We start from the raw sequence: 15322 nt of genomic DNA, 5'->3' as shown, positions 1-15322 counted from the left end.
TGATGGAAGAAAAACCACAAACAACGGCTGTTTAATAACATCATTATCCTTTTTTATTCCAGCTTTTTTTTTAATGTAGCTGTTTGAATGTGAGGAGGTTGTTTTTTTTTTTTAAGTATCAGTAATGATGGACAGAATAAACTGAGAATGAGAGGGGCTGAGGAGGTGAATGGAGAACAGGTGAGATAAAATGCCTCCCACATGCACAGAGGAGTGGACTTGCACTGTTTGTCGGTGTCGTTCCGGCTGATGTTTCATTGTGAAAATGAGACCAAAAACCTTTAGTTTCTCCTCACTGACAGGCCTGCTGCGGTCCCACATGCACAGCATCGATTCTTACTCTGTTTACAACTTTCCTGACACTCTGATGTGTCTCTCACTGCTGACATCTTCTCAGTCTTCCTTTAACAGAAAGGACAGAGGTGTGTCAGTCTTTCTGCTCCTGTACCTGTTTCTTTCTTTCTTTTGTAATTTATTATTTTTTAGCTCTCCTAAATCGCCATCGAGCCACGACCATCTTTGTCTGCTTAGCTTCTCCGTCTGCTTACGTGTCGGGTTGCTCTCATTCATCCTTCAGAAGTTCCTGAGTTATCTAAGATCCCCGGGTTCACGTGTCGATCTTCGCCTCAGCTTTCGCCGTGCGATGGCAGTCGTTTTTTTTCTTCACAAGTGAGATGTTTGAGTGTCGCTTTCCCTCCCTGACTGCTGCAGGCGCTGTTTGGGTTTCGCTGTGATTAGGGAAGAGCCGAAGACACGAAGGCGGAGTTTCTAAACCTTTAAAAGAAGCATGCGTCTGCAGAAATACACAACCAACCAAGCCAACGGACCAACCGGCTTTTTTGTCACATTTTCTTCTTTAATTACCCTTCTACAAAAAAAAAAAGAATCATACGGGACGAGGAGAACAGGAGGCTTTGCTCAAAATGTAACCCTCATAATATTTGCTTTTTTTAAAGAAGGTATTTTTCAGGTGCTGCTTGCATACGATCACTGCTATACCTGACTCTTCTTAAAGCTCAGTCCTAGCACAGTTTCTAAGATTTAAGCAAAGTCTCCTGCTCTCCTCCTCTATAAGCAGTGTTCCTGGCGTGAGGGGAGGAAGGGGGGGATTGTTGGAGGAAAAAGTTCAGATTTAACAGAGAGGGATAAAATAATTAGAACAAAGCATTTAGAGGGTAGGGTGAAGGGTTTAAAATCACTTTCTCCAAACAGGAGAAATAGAAGCTGGGGAGGAAGAAGAGGAGAACGCGAGGAGGAGCGGCTAGGTTTATAAGTCGCTCTCTCCGTAGAGGGCACTGGAGAAGGAGATGTAGTCCAGGGCGCCGGGGGGAGCGTCGGCTCCGACGTATCTGGTCATGCGGCTGATGCAGTACTCCGCCTGCTCGGGTGGTAGCTCCCTGCGCAGCTCGTCCACTGTGATGTAGTTCTGCAGCACAGAGAGATAGGCTTATAAAGACAGAAATAAACTTACATCACCTCATATAAAATTTATATAGCCTCTTATTTAACTTTTTATTTAACAAGTAACTTTTGCTTAATTTAATGCATGCAGTTCATATTCTAAGTATTTTTTTGTTCAGAGTTCCTTAAATGAGCCTAAAATGACAAAGAAGAACAAAAAACAGGCATGCTTGCTGCTAAAAACAAGGAAATAATTGTCTATTTAAAAAATGCAGTTTCTTTTGTATCCTCTAGATGGTGCCAAATTACCCCCATCTTTTGTAACAAGGGAATAAATGGTTATCGATTACATCCTCTCCTTCTAATCAATGTCATTTTTAAACCTGGCATACCTCAGACTGAACCTGAAGTACAACTTATATTCTATGCAGTATCAATCTGGAAAGGCTCCTGTAGAAAATGTTCACAAAAGGCAGGGAGATTCAGTACAATTATTTATAGCTGTTAAATAATGGGCCAAACTCTTAGCAAATCCAGTGAGGAAGAATGCGCAAACATCTTTTCCATTCACAAAGGCACAGATTGCGTCCTTTTGCTAATTTTCCAAAAAGAAATAGAGGGTCTTCCAGCTAAAACAGACTGAATAGCGGAGTCTACAGGTATTACTACCGGCGCAGCAATCTTTGTTTTGCTTCAGCCTTCTGCCTCTGGTTGACATGTTGACGTCACACATGTCCGTGCATTTCATGGGTTCCAAACATTTCTGTATCGAGGCTAAAGCATCTGTTGCCTTCTGGGAGGATGTTTTTTTCAGGAGTTTGTGAATTTGTAAATGTCGTGATGATTGGTCTTGGTTGAAAGGTCAGTTATTTCAGACGATCCTGCTATTTTCCATTGAACGTAGTCAGTGCTACATAACAATCCGTCTCGGTCTGTTGGCAGAGAAGAATGTTGCCCTCATGTGAAGTCTTTACCTTGTCTGAAGCCAGGATCTTGAAGGAAGCCATGACTTGCTCTGCTGTGTCGGTCTCTGCGGTCTCACGGGTCATAAAGTCAATGAAGGCTTGGAAGGTCACCACGCCAGTGTTGTTGGGGTCAACCAGGGTCATGATGCGGGCAAATTCAACCTCACCCTTTTGGTAGAGAAAAAAAGACAGAGTACATTATCTAAAGAGATCGGATGGTTCTTGTTTGATCAAGTGTAGGAGACCACAAGCGTTTGCTTGGTTTGAAATCTGCAGGTTGCACTCACCAGATCGTAACCCATGGAGATGAGGCAGGCACGGAAGTCGTCTGGATCCATCATGCCGTTTCTCTTCTGCAAAGATTCGAACCAATTGATCCGTTTAGACTCAGAACCGTCCACAATAAGGAAAATGCTTTAGGTTTGGGTTGCCTCACCCTGTCGAAGTGGTTGAAGGAGGCCCTGAACTCGTTGAGCTGCTCCTGGCTGATGCCCTTGGCGTCGCGGGTCAGGATCTGGTTCTCCACCTCGTTGATGGTTCTGGCGATGGTGGTGAGCAGCTGCTCCCAGCCCACACGGACGTGCTGCAGCGTTTAATGAGAGCAGAACCGATCAGAAAGTCCACCTTAAAGCGCAGACAGAGAGGAAGAGAACGAAGGCATTGGTACTGCACCTCCATGGAGTAGTTGGTGTGCTTGTTGTCGAAGATGAGGGACTCCTGGCTGAGCTGGTGGTCTCCCTCCAGCTTATCGATGTTGGACTTGTAGTTGATAATGTTCTGTTCATACTGCTTTAGACTGTTCATCTGTTCCTCCAGGGAGCCGGCGATGTCCACAGACACATGGCTGATCTCCTGCATGGGCAGAAAACAGTGGAACATGCAATGAGTGCTTTAGAGTTCTGATACCACAGTGGCTAAAACGATGGGCCTCATGCAAGAACCGTTCTTTTAAACAAATTTGTTTTCAAAACATTCAGGGGACTGGAGAAAATGTAACCTCCAGGATTTTTCTCTTATTTCTATTCTTCTCTCAGGGAACACATTTTCCCAATGCTCCAGACATAACATAGAAGTCATGACATAGAATCAGTCAGCTGCATCCAAACCTAGTTTTTTACTAAATGACTACATTTGTTTTACTTAGTAGCAGTTGTCCCTCTCTTTAGGCTAGGGCGGGGGCCATATTAGCGAACCGTGGTCCGGGTCCGGACCCACCTGCTGGCTAATGCGGACCTAACCTGATTTAAAACATTTATAAATTACCGCATATTGTCCGACAACAGTGTCTAACTTTACTTGCGCCTTTTCTCCTGTTAATACGGTAAACCCACCGGAGCGTCTGACACCAGGCTACATGTGATACAAATTAGCCAATGAGGTGTTTCAGAAAGGGTTGCTGCTGCTAGCTACTTTTAGACACAGCAGGAAAACCTTTGGCAGGCCGGGCGATGGGAAAGAAGGAGAAGACGATGAGAAAAAGAAAGCAGAGAACATTTAGACTGCTGGAAGAACCAAGGCGAACTGGTGGAAAAAAAAAAGTGAAATGGTGTGCTCAAAGATGACCCTGCACATTTTGAGTATGTTTTGCTCAACCAGCTGCTGTGAAGCAGGATTCTCCACTATAAACAGAATCAAAAATAAATACTGATCCAGGCTCACCAATGAGCACCTTGATATGTGCTTGATAATGGCTTTGTTTCTATTAAAACCCAGTTTTAAAAGCATTGCAGGGCAGCCTAAAGCCCGCTGCTCTCATTAAGCCAATAAAAAGGAAAGATAAAATAACAAACGGTCAGTTCAGGTGTTTTATAAAATATGTGAATCGGGAAATTGTCTATATACCAAACTGAACTATTGCTGTTCACTACTTCAAAAAATATTTTAGATTTTAAAATGGAAAAATGTTCCAGACGTTGATATTATTTGTAGTAATTTTTTCCCCCTTTAGTTAAAGTTAGTGTCCTGTATCTTCAGGTTCTCAGAGGTCGTTCAAATATCCACGCATATAAGGGATCCAACCAGCATGAACTAGATTTAATTGGAGTTGTAATTTTTAGTCGATGTTGCTGAGATGTACATGTCGCAGAGGGTTTGTACCTCCATCTTGGTTTGAATCCAGGGTCCAATGATGTTGGCCTGGGCAGCAAACTGGCGCCTCAGCCTCTCGTTGGCCTGCTGTCTGGCCACTTCCTCCTGCAGCATTTGGTCTCTCAGGGGTACAAGGTGCTTCACCTGCAAATGTTCATCATGCAAAAGTGGACATGCTGATCCTTTTCCTGCTAGAAACTTCACTTATAATGAAAAGAACTGAATTAGATTACTGTATTGAAATATATAGGATTCCTACAGCTTAATATCTGATCTAATTTTTCCTTACAGATGGTTTAATGTCTTCATTCCACCAGATCTGACAGATTGTTCAGTGTGATTCTTATTTCCCCTGATGGTTTACTTGCAGTGTTCTGTATCAGTTCAATCTAAACTTAGTCCTGACCCCTGTTTGGAATGTACCCCGCTTATTTTTAGCCAGATGACCAAATGCAGCTCACAGAGACACTGTATCGGTTTACCTGTTTGCACAATGCAGCTATAAGCTGTAATCGTTCGCATTAATCGTTCGTTTCCTGTTCTGGCTTTAAGTTGTGCTTTGACTCACAGTGTCCCACTTGTTGTTGATGTCCTGCTGGCTCAGGTTGGTGTACGGGTTGATTCCGGACAGCTTGATGCCGTAGGTCTGGGCAATCTTCAGGATCTCGTTATGGATGCCGATGGTGGCCATGCGCTCCTTGTCGGCCTCGGGCAGAGTGGCCTTGAACTGGTCGTGAGCTGTGATCAGACTCTGGAAGGGGAGAGAAAGAGCTGATAATATTAACACAAAGTAAGCTTTCCTGGAGCCAGTATTTACCATCTAGAACATGTAGATCTCTCTAGACTTTGACCTCTTTCTCTTGGATAATGTGTCACTGGCCAACAAGGAAAAGGAGGCATGGATTCTAAAAAGTGTGGGGTGCATTTAATGTCATCCTCCTAGAGAATGTACTTTATAAAACTACCTTTTATTTTCATTTCAACAAAATTATGTTCTTTTTTATGCAAAATAGCTCATTAAGAATCCAGCAAACTCTTATTTGGACCCTCTACAATGGCTCTTAATAGTGACTAAAAACACTCATTTTGAATATAGTTTGATAACAAATACCAGTCATAAAATAGATCTATTTTTCATTATCATTAGCTTAGATGTTTTGTTTTTTTTAATCAAAATTGCCCACAAATACCATCCTGAGGAGGAAACTCCATTCTTCTTTAAGAAACGTTTTACATACAGCAATAGATTTCCTATTTAAGACATCTAACAAAATAAGGTTGCTTTTATTCAAAGTTCGTGTAATATTTTTCCCCCTGAATGACTTTCTTAGTTGGACTCAGGATAAAACAGCTCTGCACCTGATTCAGAGGACCTAAGTTTACCAAAAGCCTGTTTATCAGCCATTACTGGAGATCAGGTGAGCCGAAACATTTAAAAAATGCAAGGCACTGACGTTGGACACCCCTGATCTAAACCATGCCTTTATTAAGTTTTTAATTTGTCGCTTCCCCTTAAATCTAAAAACCCACCTCAAGCTATTTGCCACCTTAACAACTTCCTTCTGACTATTTCCTGGTTTAGCTCCGCCCACTTCCCCACCTCTTCATGTCGAAGAAAAGCTTTCCCTCAACATGATCCTACCATCACCATGCTTCACCATGTGGATGGAGTGTTTGGGGTGATAATGCATTGTTTTTTAATTACACTTAAGGTTTTATGTAGTAAATAATAATAACAACATGGCTCATGTGGGCGGTTTCCAATAGTTACAGACATCACGAAGATGTTTATCAGGTTGATACCATGCATCATTTTTCTTCCTCTGCTTTGTGTTTGCTATCACATATAATTCTGATCAAACATGTTGATGTTTGAAGCTCTAAAGTTAAAATCCAAGCAGCTACCTGGATCTCCTCAATGCTGTGGACGATGAACATGTCCTGCAGGTCCTCCATGGCTCCGTCCATCCAGTTATTGAAGGGTGCCGCCCTCTTTGCAAACTCCAGGTACAGCTGGTCGATGGTCTCCCACAGTTTCTCTACACGCTAAACTCACAAAATAAAAACAAAAATAAAAACACTCTCCTTTAAGAATGTAAATAATTTGCAGCCTTTGAGGTCTAATGGCCTGATTTAACACCCATGCAGCAGGTTTGAAGTTGTTGTACTCACCTCCAGAGCGTCCCTCCTCTTCTGGGTCAGGGTTCCCAGGTTGTCCCACTGGTCACAGATCCCCTGGCAGCGGGCGTTCACTGTAGCAGCATCATGGTAGTCCAGCTCACTGAAGGACATGGTAAACCACACTATTTTTTTTTTTTTTGATTTATATATACTCTAATAATCCCAGAGGGAAATTACTTCTCTGCATTTAACCCATCCCCTTCGGGAGCAGTGAGCTGCCATTGTGAGGCGCCCGGGGAGCAGGGTGAGGTTAAGGGTCTTGCTCAGGGAGCCAGAGTGGCAGTCTGTGGGAGTGGGGGATCGAACTCACAATCTCAGGATTGAAAGCCCTATGCCCTAACCACTAGGCTGCCACTCCCACTATCAGTCATTCTAACTTCCTGCAGACAGTTAAATATTCTTTTCTTGACTTTACATGTAGTTTTGGAGCACTGTGACTAAAACCAAACCTTAACTTTGCTGAAAGAATATTCCAGAGGAGTTTTGAGACACAGCATAACATCCTATACACCTTATATACTATATATATATATATACTTATACATACATCTCCGTCTCTACAAGTTTCTAGATTATTCCTGGGGATCTACCTTAAACCTTTCTGTAAATCCCAGTCTGATGGCGTCTTACTTTAGCTCCTGAGCGATGGCAGCGATCTGCTCCACTCTGTCCTGGTGAGCAGCGAGGTCGCTTTCAAAAGCCTCGTGCTTCCTCATCAGGGCCCTGATCTCCATCAGAGAAGCCGACTCGTAGTCTTTCTGAGACAGAAGATCTTCCTTTCCTGAAACACAGTTGCTATGGTGAACACCGGTGCAAACATAAGGTTATCTGGCTTTTAAAAAAATGCTAACTATTACAAAGAGGAGCATTTACTGATGTAGAACCTTTCTACGTATTCTTCCTAAGCTGGATGGAAATCAGAGGAGCTTGGCTAACTTGTTGCATTCTCTCGCAGCATCTATTCTCATGATTCCTACCTCCAGTCCAGGCTTCATGCATGGCGCACTTCTGCTTGAACTTCTCGGCCAGGTGGTCCAGTCTCTCCAGACGGCGGATCTCGGTCAGCAGCCATTCCTCATAGCCCTTCTCCACCTGCTCCAGACCTTTCCAGGCATTGGCAATGTCCTGAAGCAAAGGTTTCATTAACATCTCAGATTGTGAGCTGTCTTTGACCTAAAAGGACAAAATATGCACGAAGCCAAAACACTGTCATTGGTGCTGAGTTAACAAAAATCCGCCCTCCTCACCGACACCATCTTGCCCTCAGAGGGCATGAAAGCAGGCCTGTTGCTGAGCCTCAGCTTTGTCTGCAGGGTGTTGAAGTTGATCTCCAGCTGACATTTCTCCTGCACGCGAGGGGGCTTGTGGACTCTGCGGTAGTCGCGGAAATCCTCCAGTTTCTGCTGCATTGCACGCATGGTCTGCTCTGCCACGCGGTTCTCCAGCCAGGGGATGGTGCGACGGATCCACTCCAGCAGCTGTGCAAAACAGGGCAATTTTTATCATGCTACAGTAGCTGAGTCTGTGAACTTAAATGTGATCTTCTCCAGATTAATTTGAAAATGATTGGAACATCTGCTGATCTATTTTCTAAATGTATTTAATCCGTCTGTATAAAGGCAAATCCAGTTTAAAGTAAAATGAAGTTAAGTGAGAAAACCAGTAGCTGAAACTGAAGGGGAAAAGCTTTTGCAACAAGGAAACATCGTTAACCTAAAATAGTTATGCTAAAAACGGGACATGCTCCAAAATATCTACTTTGTGGTCGGAGTCAGACATGTTTTAGCTTGACGGAAAATTAAAAATCTGATTTGTATTTCCTCTATCAGTATCAAATTGAACTATTATTATAAAAAAAGGAGACATTCAAACTTTAAGGTAAAGCACAGAGATGTAATGAGCTACTTAAAAGGATTTTCTCTGACATTTTCAGTCACAGGAACAGGCTTTAAGAGAGCAATGCTTTTAGCTGATAACAGGAAGGCTAAAGCTACTACTGCAGAGTTCATTGGTTGATCCTTTTGATTATTAAACTTCCTTAAAAAAATCCTATTGATATAGAAATAATGGCATTTTTAATTAAATAATATTAAGACTGATTGTTTGGTAATGCTGTCCACCGCGGCAGTGTTAATGATAAATACAGTTTTATATTAACATTTTTGTTGAAATTAATGATAAAAACCTGTCAGAACCTTCCTTAAGTCAATCTTATAATAGACAATCTGCTATTAAATTAATTTATGGGAGAAGAAAATAACATTTACATTGATTGGGCACTTTAAACTACGAACATGAAATATACCAGTTAAAACTAACCCTATTTTTGTAAAAAAGTTTACACTGCAAAAACAAACTAAAAATGAGTAAAAATGTCTTAAATTACGTGTTTTTACCCTTAATTTGAGCAATGAGATGATTTGTCAATGGAATGAGTATTTTTACTGTTAGAATAAGATAATTAGATAATATGCACTTGAAATAAGACAATATAATTGTTTTTTCTTATTTTAAATGTAAATTGTCTTGTTTCATTGGCAAAGTGTCTCCCTTACCTCCTTAATTCAAGAAAAAATGCACTTATTTTAAGAAAAAAATGACTTATTGAGATTTAAATTTTTTACAGTGTAACCAGTGGAACATAAACAGAAAAGAGTTGCTTGCAGGAGTTTCTCACCTCGCTGGCCAGCTTCTCGTACTCCTCCATCAGTTTCTCATTCTCCTGGTTGACAGCCAGCACCTTGCAGATGCGGTTAGCAGCCGTCTCAGCCTGCATTGCAAATAAAAAAATTAACTAAATACGCTTCAACCCCCCCAAAAAAACTGATTTAGCCCATGTTCTTATCAGTTCCTTTTCCATAGACTATTGCATACTTTTAGAAGGCAGCATAGCTTTATTATTTATTTATTATTAGCAACATGGGAGACTGGGACCAAACAATACTTTTGATTCAAATATATCTTTGTGCTTTGATCCAACATAAGCCTTAAATCTGACCTGCTCAGCTCCAGCAAAGGCGTGATAGAAGCACGACACGTAAGTCATGATGGCCTTCTCATCAGGTTTGGGTGTGTTCACAATATCTGATGAAATTAAAAAGTTACTTAAAAAAAAAAATCCCAAAACACAACAACTTTCAAAACCTTTAATATTAAGCACAGCCTTTATAATATAACAGAATCAGATTGGATCAGTTTTTCTGCAGCATAATATAAGATTAGAGGTCCTCAAATCTAATTGACCTAAAATAGAAGATAAATGGATAAGGGAAACATTACGATTCGTTCTTATATAATCAGATTATTCCAGCTGTTTGCACGGTTTCCTCTATTCTCAATAGAAATCCTGATTTAATAAATGCTGTTAACAGGATTCAAACTTCTGAGTTACTGAGTATTATAGCAGTACTCCTTTCCTGACCTTGTACCATCTGTCAGCAACGTCTATGGTATCAGAGTGATTTCATAAAAATCTGACGTTCTTGCTCGAGTTTCTCCATCATGACTTTTCCACAGCCTCACCTTCAGCATCCAGCATCTTGGGGATGTCCAGATACTTCTCGGCAACTTCAAAGGCCGTGTTCAGGTTACCGATAGGGTCGTCCTAAAGGAAGAAAGACAGGGACACAACAAACTAGCATGAAGAAGCATTTATGATGCAAAAACAACCAGAAAAAGATAGATTTGCATATCAAAAGAGATGGATCTTCATTTTCAGCTATAATTTGTGTCTAACTATCTGCTATCATCTTCTCAATTATATCCAGGATGAAAAAGCCTCTGAAACGAAAAGAAACTGACACATGGTATAATCCTCAAAGCTGATACAACATAAAACCAAATACTGATAAAAAAAAAAAAAGTCCAAAATACGATCTTGTAATCATTCAAATATGTGCACAATACTGTGTCAGAAAAACCTGACATCTAGGGGCATTTTTAGCCCTTAGATGATTAAAGGTGTGGCTCTCTAATGCAGGAAGAATCCATTAAACATGCTGGTTATTTCATCTGTTCAAGCATGGAACATAAGAGCCAACATTTATTACATTATAAACTTATTTTCTCAGCAATAACACTATAATCTCTGCTTTCTCTCTTTTAGCACATTGTGCAACTCCAAAGAATGACAAATCTGTATATAATAGATCTGTACATGATACTGAATATATATGTAGAAGCAGAGGACAGAAATATTAGCAGGAAAAGAAGATGACTGGAAAGAAGGATTTAAAGACTGAGGAGAATAAAGGGAAGAAGGAGGAGGAATATAAGGGGAGGGAGAAAAAGTGCACAGATTTAAGGAAAAAAAGAATGAAGGAATTAAAGAAGCACCTTTCTCAGTTTGGAGTAGTCAATGAGGTCCGGTCTGTGTCTGTGGATGAGGGCACACAGGGCCAGGCCATCCTTCCAACTGAGCAGCACAGAGCAGGGAAAAAAGGCAGAAGGTGGATCAGAAGGAATACGAAACACAGACAGGAATGTAAAGAAAGCATAAAAAGGTAATAAGAACAGAAATGCATGTAAAGAAAAGTATGAAATTAATGATTTGTAACCAGGAAGAGGCAATAAATTAAACAAGTTTTAACATGAGTGTTTGCAGTTCCCTATTCATGCCACAGTGAGGCGCTGCAGGCCAACCTGATGTGGAAGTTCTGCACATTGACATTCCTGTAGGGGGCAGTCTTCCTCTGGCACCAGAGCAGCAGACCTTCTTTAGCAGAGGTCTCTGGAACAGTTAAGGAGGGAGAAAGTGGGTGAAACAGGCAGAAAATAAACCAAATTAAAGTTGATCACAAAGTCTGAGGAGGAACAGAGGTCAGAGGTCAAAACAGAGAGAGATAGAAGGAGGGCGAGAGGGGGGGGATATTAAAACAAAAAACAAATATAGAGGTAAGCAAAGATGAGAAAGCCTTAGGGAGAAATGAATTCAGCAGAGAAACCTTCTTTCACTGGTAGACAGTGATATATTATCTGACTCCATCTGAGACTGATGACATTAAACAGCCTGAGGGTTAAACTTGTAATGAAAGCAGAGGAATGAGGAGGACAGGGAGCACAGGGTCCTGAACAAGAGTTTATTGTAAGTCTTATTTTTTTTTTTATATTTTTGAGAAATCATTGCTTTGTTAATTAAACGTGTTAATTTAAGTAAACACACACCTTCCACGGAGATGTCCTGGATAGCGAAGCGCAGGATGATGGTCCAGATCATACCCAGGGTCATTTTCACATTACCGTCAACAATTTCTGTACAGACACAGCAAAAAAGAAAAAGAAAAACAGAGACTTGAAGAGATGGTTCTCCCATATAATGCATTCAGGTTCTGTTTTCTACTGAAGTTTTCAGAAAAAGGTTTTCAAATAAGATTCAAAATGAAGAGTTTTGATGGGATAAAGAAATGATGAGGGCAACAAAACAGGAATCACTAAATCACATGAACCTGTTCCCTCAAAATAATAAACTTTCCTTTTGTCACAATTAAAAAAAACATACTGTTATTTGTTAAGAATAAGAAAAATATTAAAAAACCAGGCAATAATGTAACCATAGCGACACAATTTGTGTTAGTAAAAGGAGTTATTATTAGTTTAACGTTGCCAATATGCCCGTTTAGATGCATTAAAACCAAAGACAGAAGGAAGTCTGGTTTTTGATGATCAAATTCAACTTTTTCTTTGGTTCTTCATCTCATTTTGTCTATTTTGAAACACAATTATGCTAAATTAATCTAGAAAATATTTCCACAGCAAATATGATGGATGAACAGATGGACAAAATTTAGACAACTGTGAGCTGCTTATCAGACTACATCCACCTTGGATGAATTAATGATCATGTTTAAATTTGCTCATTAAAAATTACTCAACGGCTCATTTTTATCGTGCCTAAAGCATAAATTAGATTATTTCTATAGAGCTCCAAAAAACAGAAACCAACAAAGATAGCTTGTTGTATAAATGTGGCTATTTTAAAGCCAAGACACTTTAATTACAGGATCCAATTTTATTTCAGATAAGTGAACGCACCATACCTTAGAGCTGGCAAAAAGAAAATGCTAATTTAGCTCCTTTTATAATATCTGTGATGTGTTAGAAAAGAGAAAAAACGGGTTAAAGAAGCTTTGCGGATAGAAGGTTAGGGTTAGGGTTAGGGATAGGATTTTCTTTGGAGGGCTGTGCATTAAATAAGTTTCTCTGTCTTATCTCTTTTAACCCGCCAACCTCTACCGTGCATCAGGCTATATGAGGTCTGCTTATCTATATGAATGGATACATGAAGGGATTTAGCAACAATACAAATAGAAAGAGCCATAAAACACCAGAATGAGATGTTAGGTTTATTTCTATAAGTCCTCCCCATATAAACTACCTTATTGGTTAGTTTTTGTAGTTTTATTGACACAAAGAGAGGGAACTGTACCCTGTTTTTGACATAATTATTTTATTTTCTATAAAGTTATTATTAGGAAATCCACATTTTAATTAATGCATTTTTTTGGTTTTATTTCTAGTTTAAAAAAAAAAAGATGTGAAAAGGTTACGTCGCTGGTATGAGCTCTGAGCTTTACATAGCCGGTGTTTTGAAAATCGCCCCCAAACTCTCTGACTGTTGCATTTCTGTCTGTAAGAAAATCTAATGGTTCATGATCACCTATATCTATATAACTCCATGGTCTAAATTCATCATGTCTTTATTACTATTTTTCACTTCTTTCTTTTATTCTTATATTGCTTGTTTATGTTCATTTCCAATGTTAACTATTTGAAATTCCTTATTGGAATAGAATACACTTCCTATTTTATTACATATTTTATTTATTTAATTTTAATGTTATCAGTACCAATTTTTTATTATGAAAGTTGTCTGTTTTCTCTTTTTTCATAACAAATCAACTCAAAAAAAGCAAACTGCTCATATGAGGAAAGTTTTAAGAAATTCATGAAAAAAAATGAGAATATTGGGAAGTGGAACACAGAACACAGAAGTGGAACAATTAAACACGACAGTAACCTCACCCTCTGCTCCGATGGACACCAGTTTGACCCCCTTGCTACAGATAAAGTCCAGAGCTTTATTCACGTTGGCAATCTTGTGGAAACGCATCTTTCCTTTGTCGGGTTTGGGCAGCCTCTCGCCTGGAAGAATACATCCAACAACAAAAATCAATCCCAAATAAAACTGGATTGGATGTTAAACAGTGGTGCAGTCTGTAGCTGCCGCAATGCAGCAAGAAGGTCCTTGGTTTGAATCCTGGCTCAGGATCTTTGTGCATATAGGGTAGTTAAAATGGCGGCGCCCCTGGCGGCAGCGGCTGGCATACAGCTCCGACCAACTTGCGGAGATTTTCATAAAAATATACCGCCAAACCCGCTGCAAACTGCTTATCTACCTAGCAGATCATCACTGGACCGCCAGCGCCTGCTGGAGTTACGATCATGCAGTGTATTTGGACTTGTAACCACCACTACGCTCGACTGTTTACGTGACTCCGGAGTGCTCCGGGATCAAGCCCCGGAGGCCTGCGATGCAGCGGACCCGTCGAGCGGCTCACGCTGGAGGAGAGCCAAGCGAAAGCGGTGCAGCCGGCCGAGGAAACGCGGCTGTCGCGGAGGTTTAGCAGCCAAGCTAAAGGCTAACCCCCACAGACCATCGCTTCCATCCATCCTGCTCTCCAACGTACGTTCACTGGATAACAAAACTGACCATCTTCAACTCGAGCTCTCAGCAAAGAGGGAGTTTAGGGACTGTTGCGCTCTCATTCTGACAGAGACGTGGCTCACATCATCAACCCCGGACAACGCCATTAGCCTGGAGGGGCTAGCTACTTTCCGCGCCGACAGAAACAAAGAACTCAGCGGTAAGAGCCGAGGAGGCGGACTCTGTGTTTACATCAATAACAACTGGTGTAAAAATGCTAGAATAGTCTCAAGTTTTTGCTCTCCGGACATAGAGCTTCTGACTGTTAGCTGCAGACCCTTTTACCTGCCCAGAGAGTTCACTGTTGTTACCATCACAGCGGTGTATGTCCCCCCCAGCGCTGATACAAAGGAGGCCATGAGTGTTCTCTATCGGACTGTCTCTGAGCTGCAATCTACACACACAGAGGGCGTTTTCATCATTGCTGGAGATTTTAATCAGGCGAATATGAAAACTGTTCTCCCTCATTTTTATCAACACGTGGATTTTGCTACTCGTGGAGAGAACACTCTGGACTTAGTTTATACAAACATAAAAGACGCATTCAGAGCAGCCCCCCGCCCCCACATCGGCTCCTCAGACCACCTTTCTGTGATGCTAATTCCTGCATACAGACCCCTGCTGATCAGAGCAAAACCTACAGTGAAGCAGGTGAGGGTCTGGACGGAGGGGGCCATGGATGCACTCCAGGACTGCTTTGAATGCTCTGAATGGGACATGTTCAAATCAGCAGCAACATATGACAACAAGATCAATGTTGATGAGTACGCCATGACTGTTTCAGCCTACATCAACCACTGCATCGAGGACGTCAGCACAACAAAGACCATCACCACCCGAGCCAACCAACGGCCCTGGATGACTGAGGAGGTCCGCCACGCGCTAAAAGCACGGAACTCAGCCTTCAAGTCTGGTGACAAGGAGGCACTGAGGACAGCTAGAGCCACCCTGAACCGTGCCATCAGGTTAGCAAAGCGGAACCATA

The 15322-nt window shown here is 41.1% G+C and overlaps 1 protein-coding gene across 1 annotated transcript in view; it reads right to left on the bottom strand.

Moving 5' to 3' along the window:
* Nucleotides 1-30: 30 nt before the first annotated feature.
* The window catches only part of actn3b (actinin alpha 3b), a 48286-nt gene continuing 32994 nt past the window's right edge, over nucleotides 31-15322 (bottom strand). The window contains 19 exon segments of the mRNA XM_038291338.1: nucleotides 31-1426; nucleotides 2376-2534; nucleotides 2654-2725; nucleotides 2728-2949; nucleotides 3039-3218; nucleotides 4464-4598; nucleotides 5023-5205; nucleotides 6360-6500; nucleotides 6627-6735; nucleotides 7266-7416; nucleotides 7613-7760; nucleotides 7883-8113; nucleotides 9313-9405; nucleotides 9634-9719; nucleotides 10158-10239; nucleotides 10971-11049; nucleotides 11277-11364; nucleotides 11799-11885; nucleotides 13656-13775. Coding sequence (XP_038147266.1) covers nucleotides 1268-1426; nucleotides 2376-2534; nucleotides 2654-2725; nucleotides 2728-2949; nucleotides 3039-3218; nucleotides 4464-4598; nucleotides 5023-5205; nucleotides 6360-6500; nucleotides 6627-6735; nucleotides 7266-7416; nucleotides 7613-7760; nucleotides 7883-8113; nucleotides 9313-9405; nucleotides 9634-9719; nucleotides 10158-10239; nucleotides 10971-11049; nucleotides 11277-11364; nucleotides 11799-11885; nucleotides 13656-13775 — 2525 coding nt within the window. The 3' untranslated portion in view covers nucleotides 31-1267.

Source organism: Cyprinodon tularosa, unplaced genomic scaffold (assembly GCF_016077235.1).
Source record: "Cyprinodon tularosa strain WSP-4 unplaced genomic scaffold, ASM1607723v1 ctg299, whole genome shotgun sequence".
NCBI lineage: Eukaryota > Metazoa > Chordata > Actinopteri > Cyprinodontiformes > Cyprinodontidae > Cyprinodon > Cyprinodon tularosa.
This window is presented reverse-complemented; position numbering and strand designations above follow the sequence as displayed.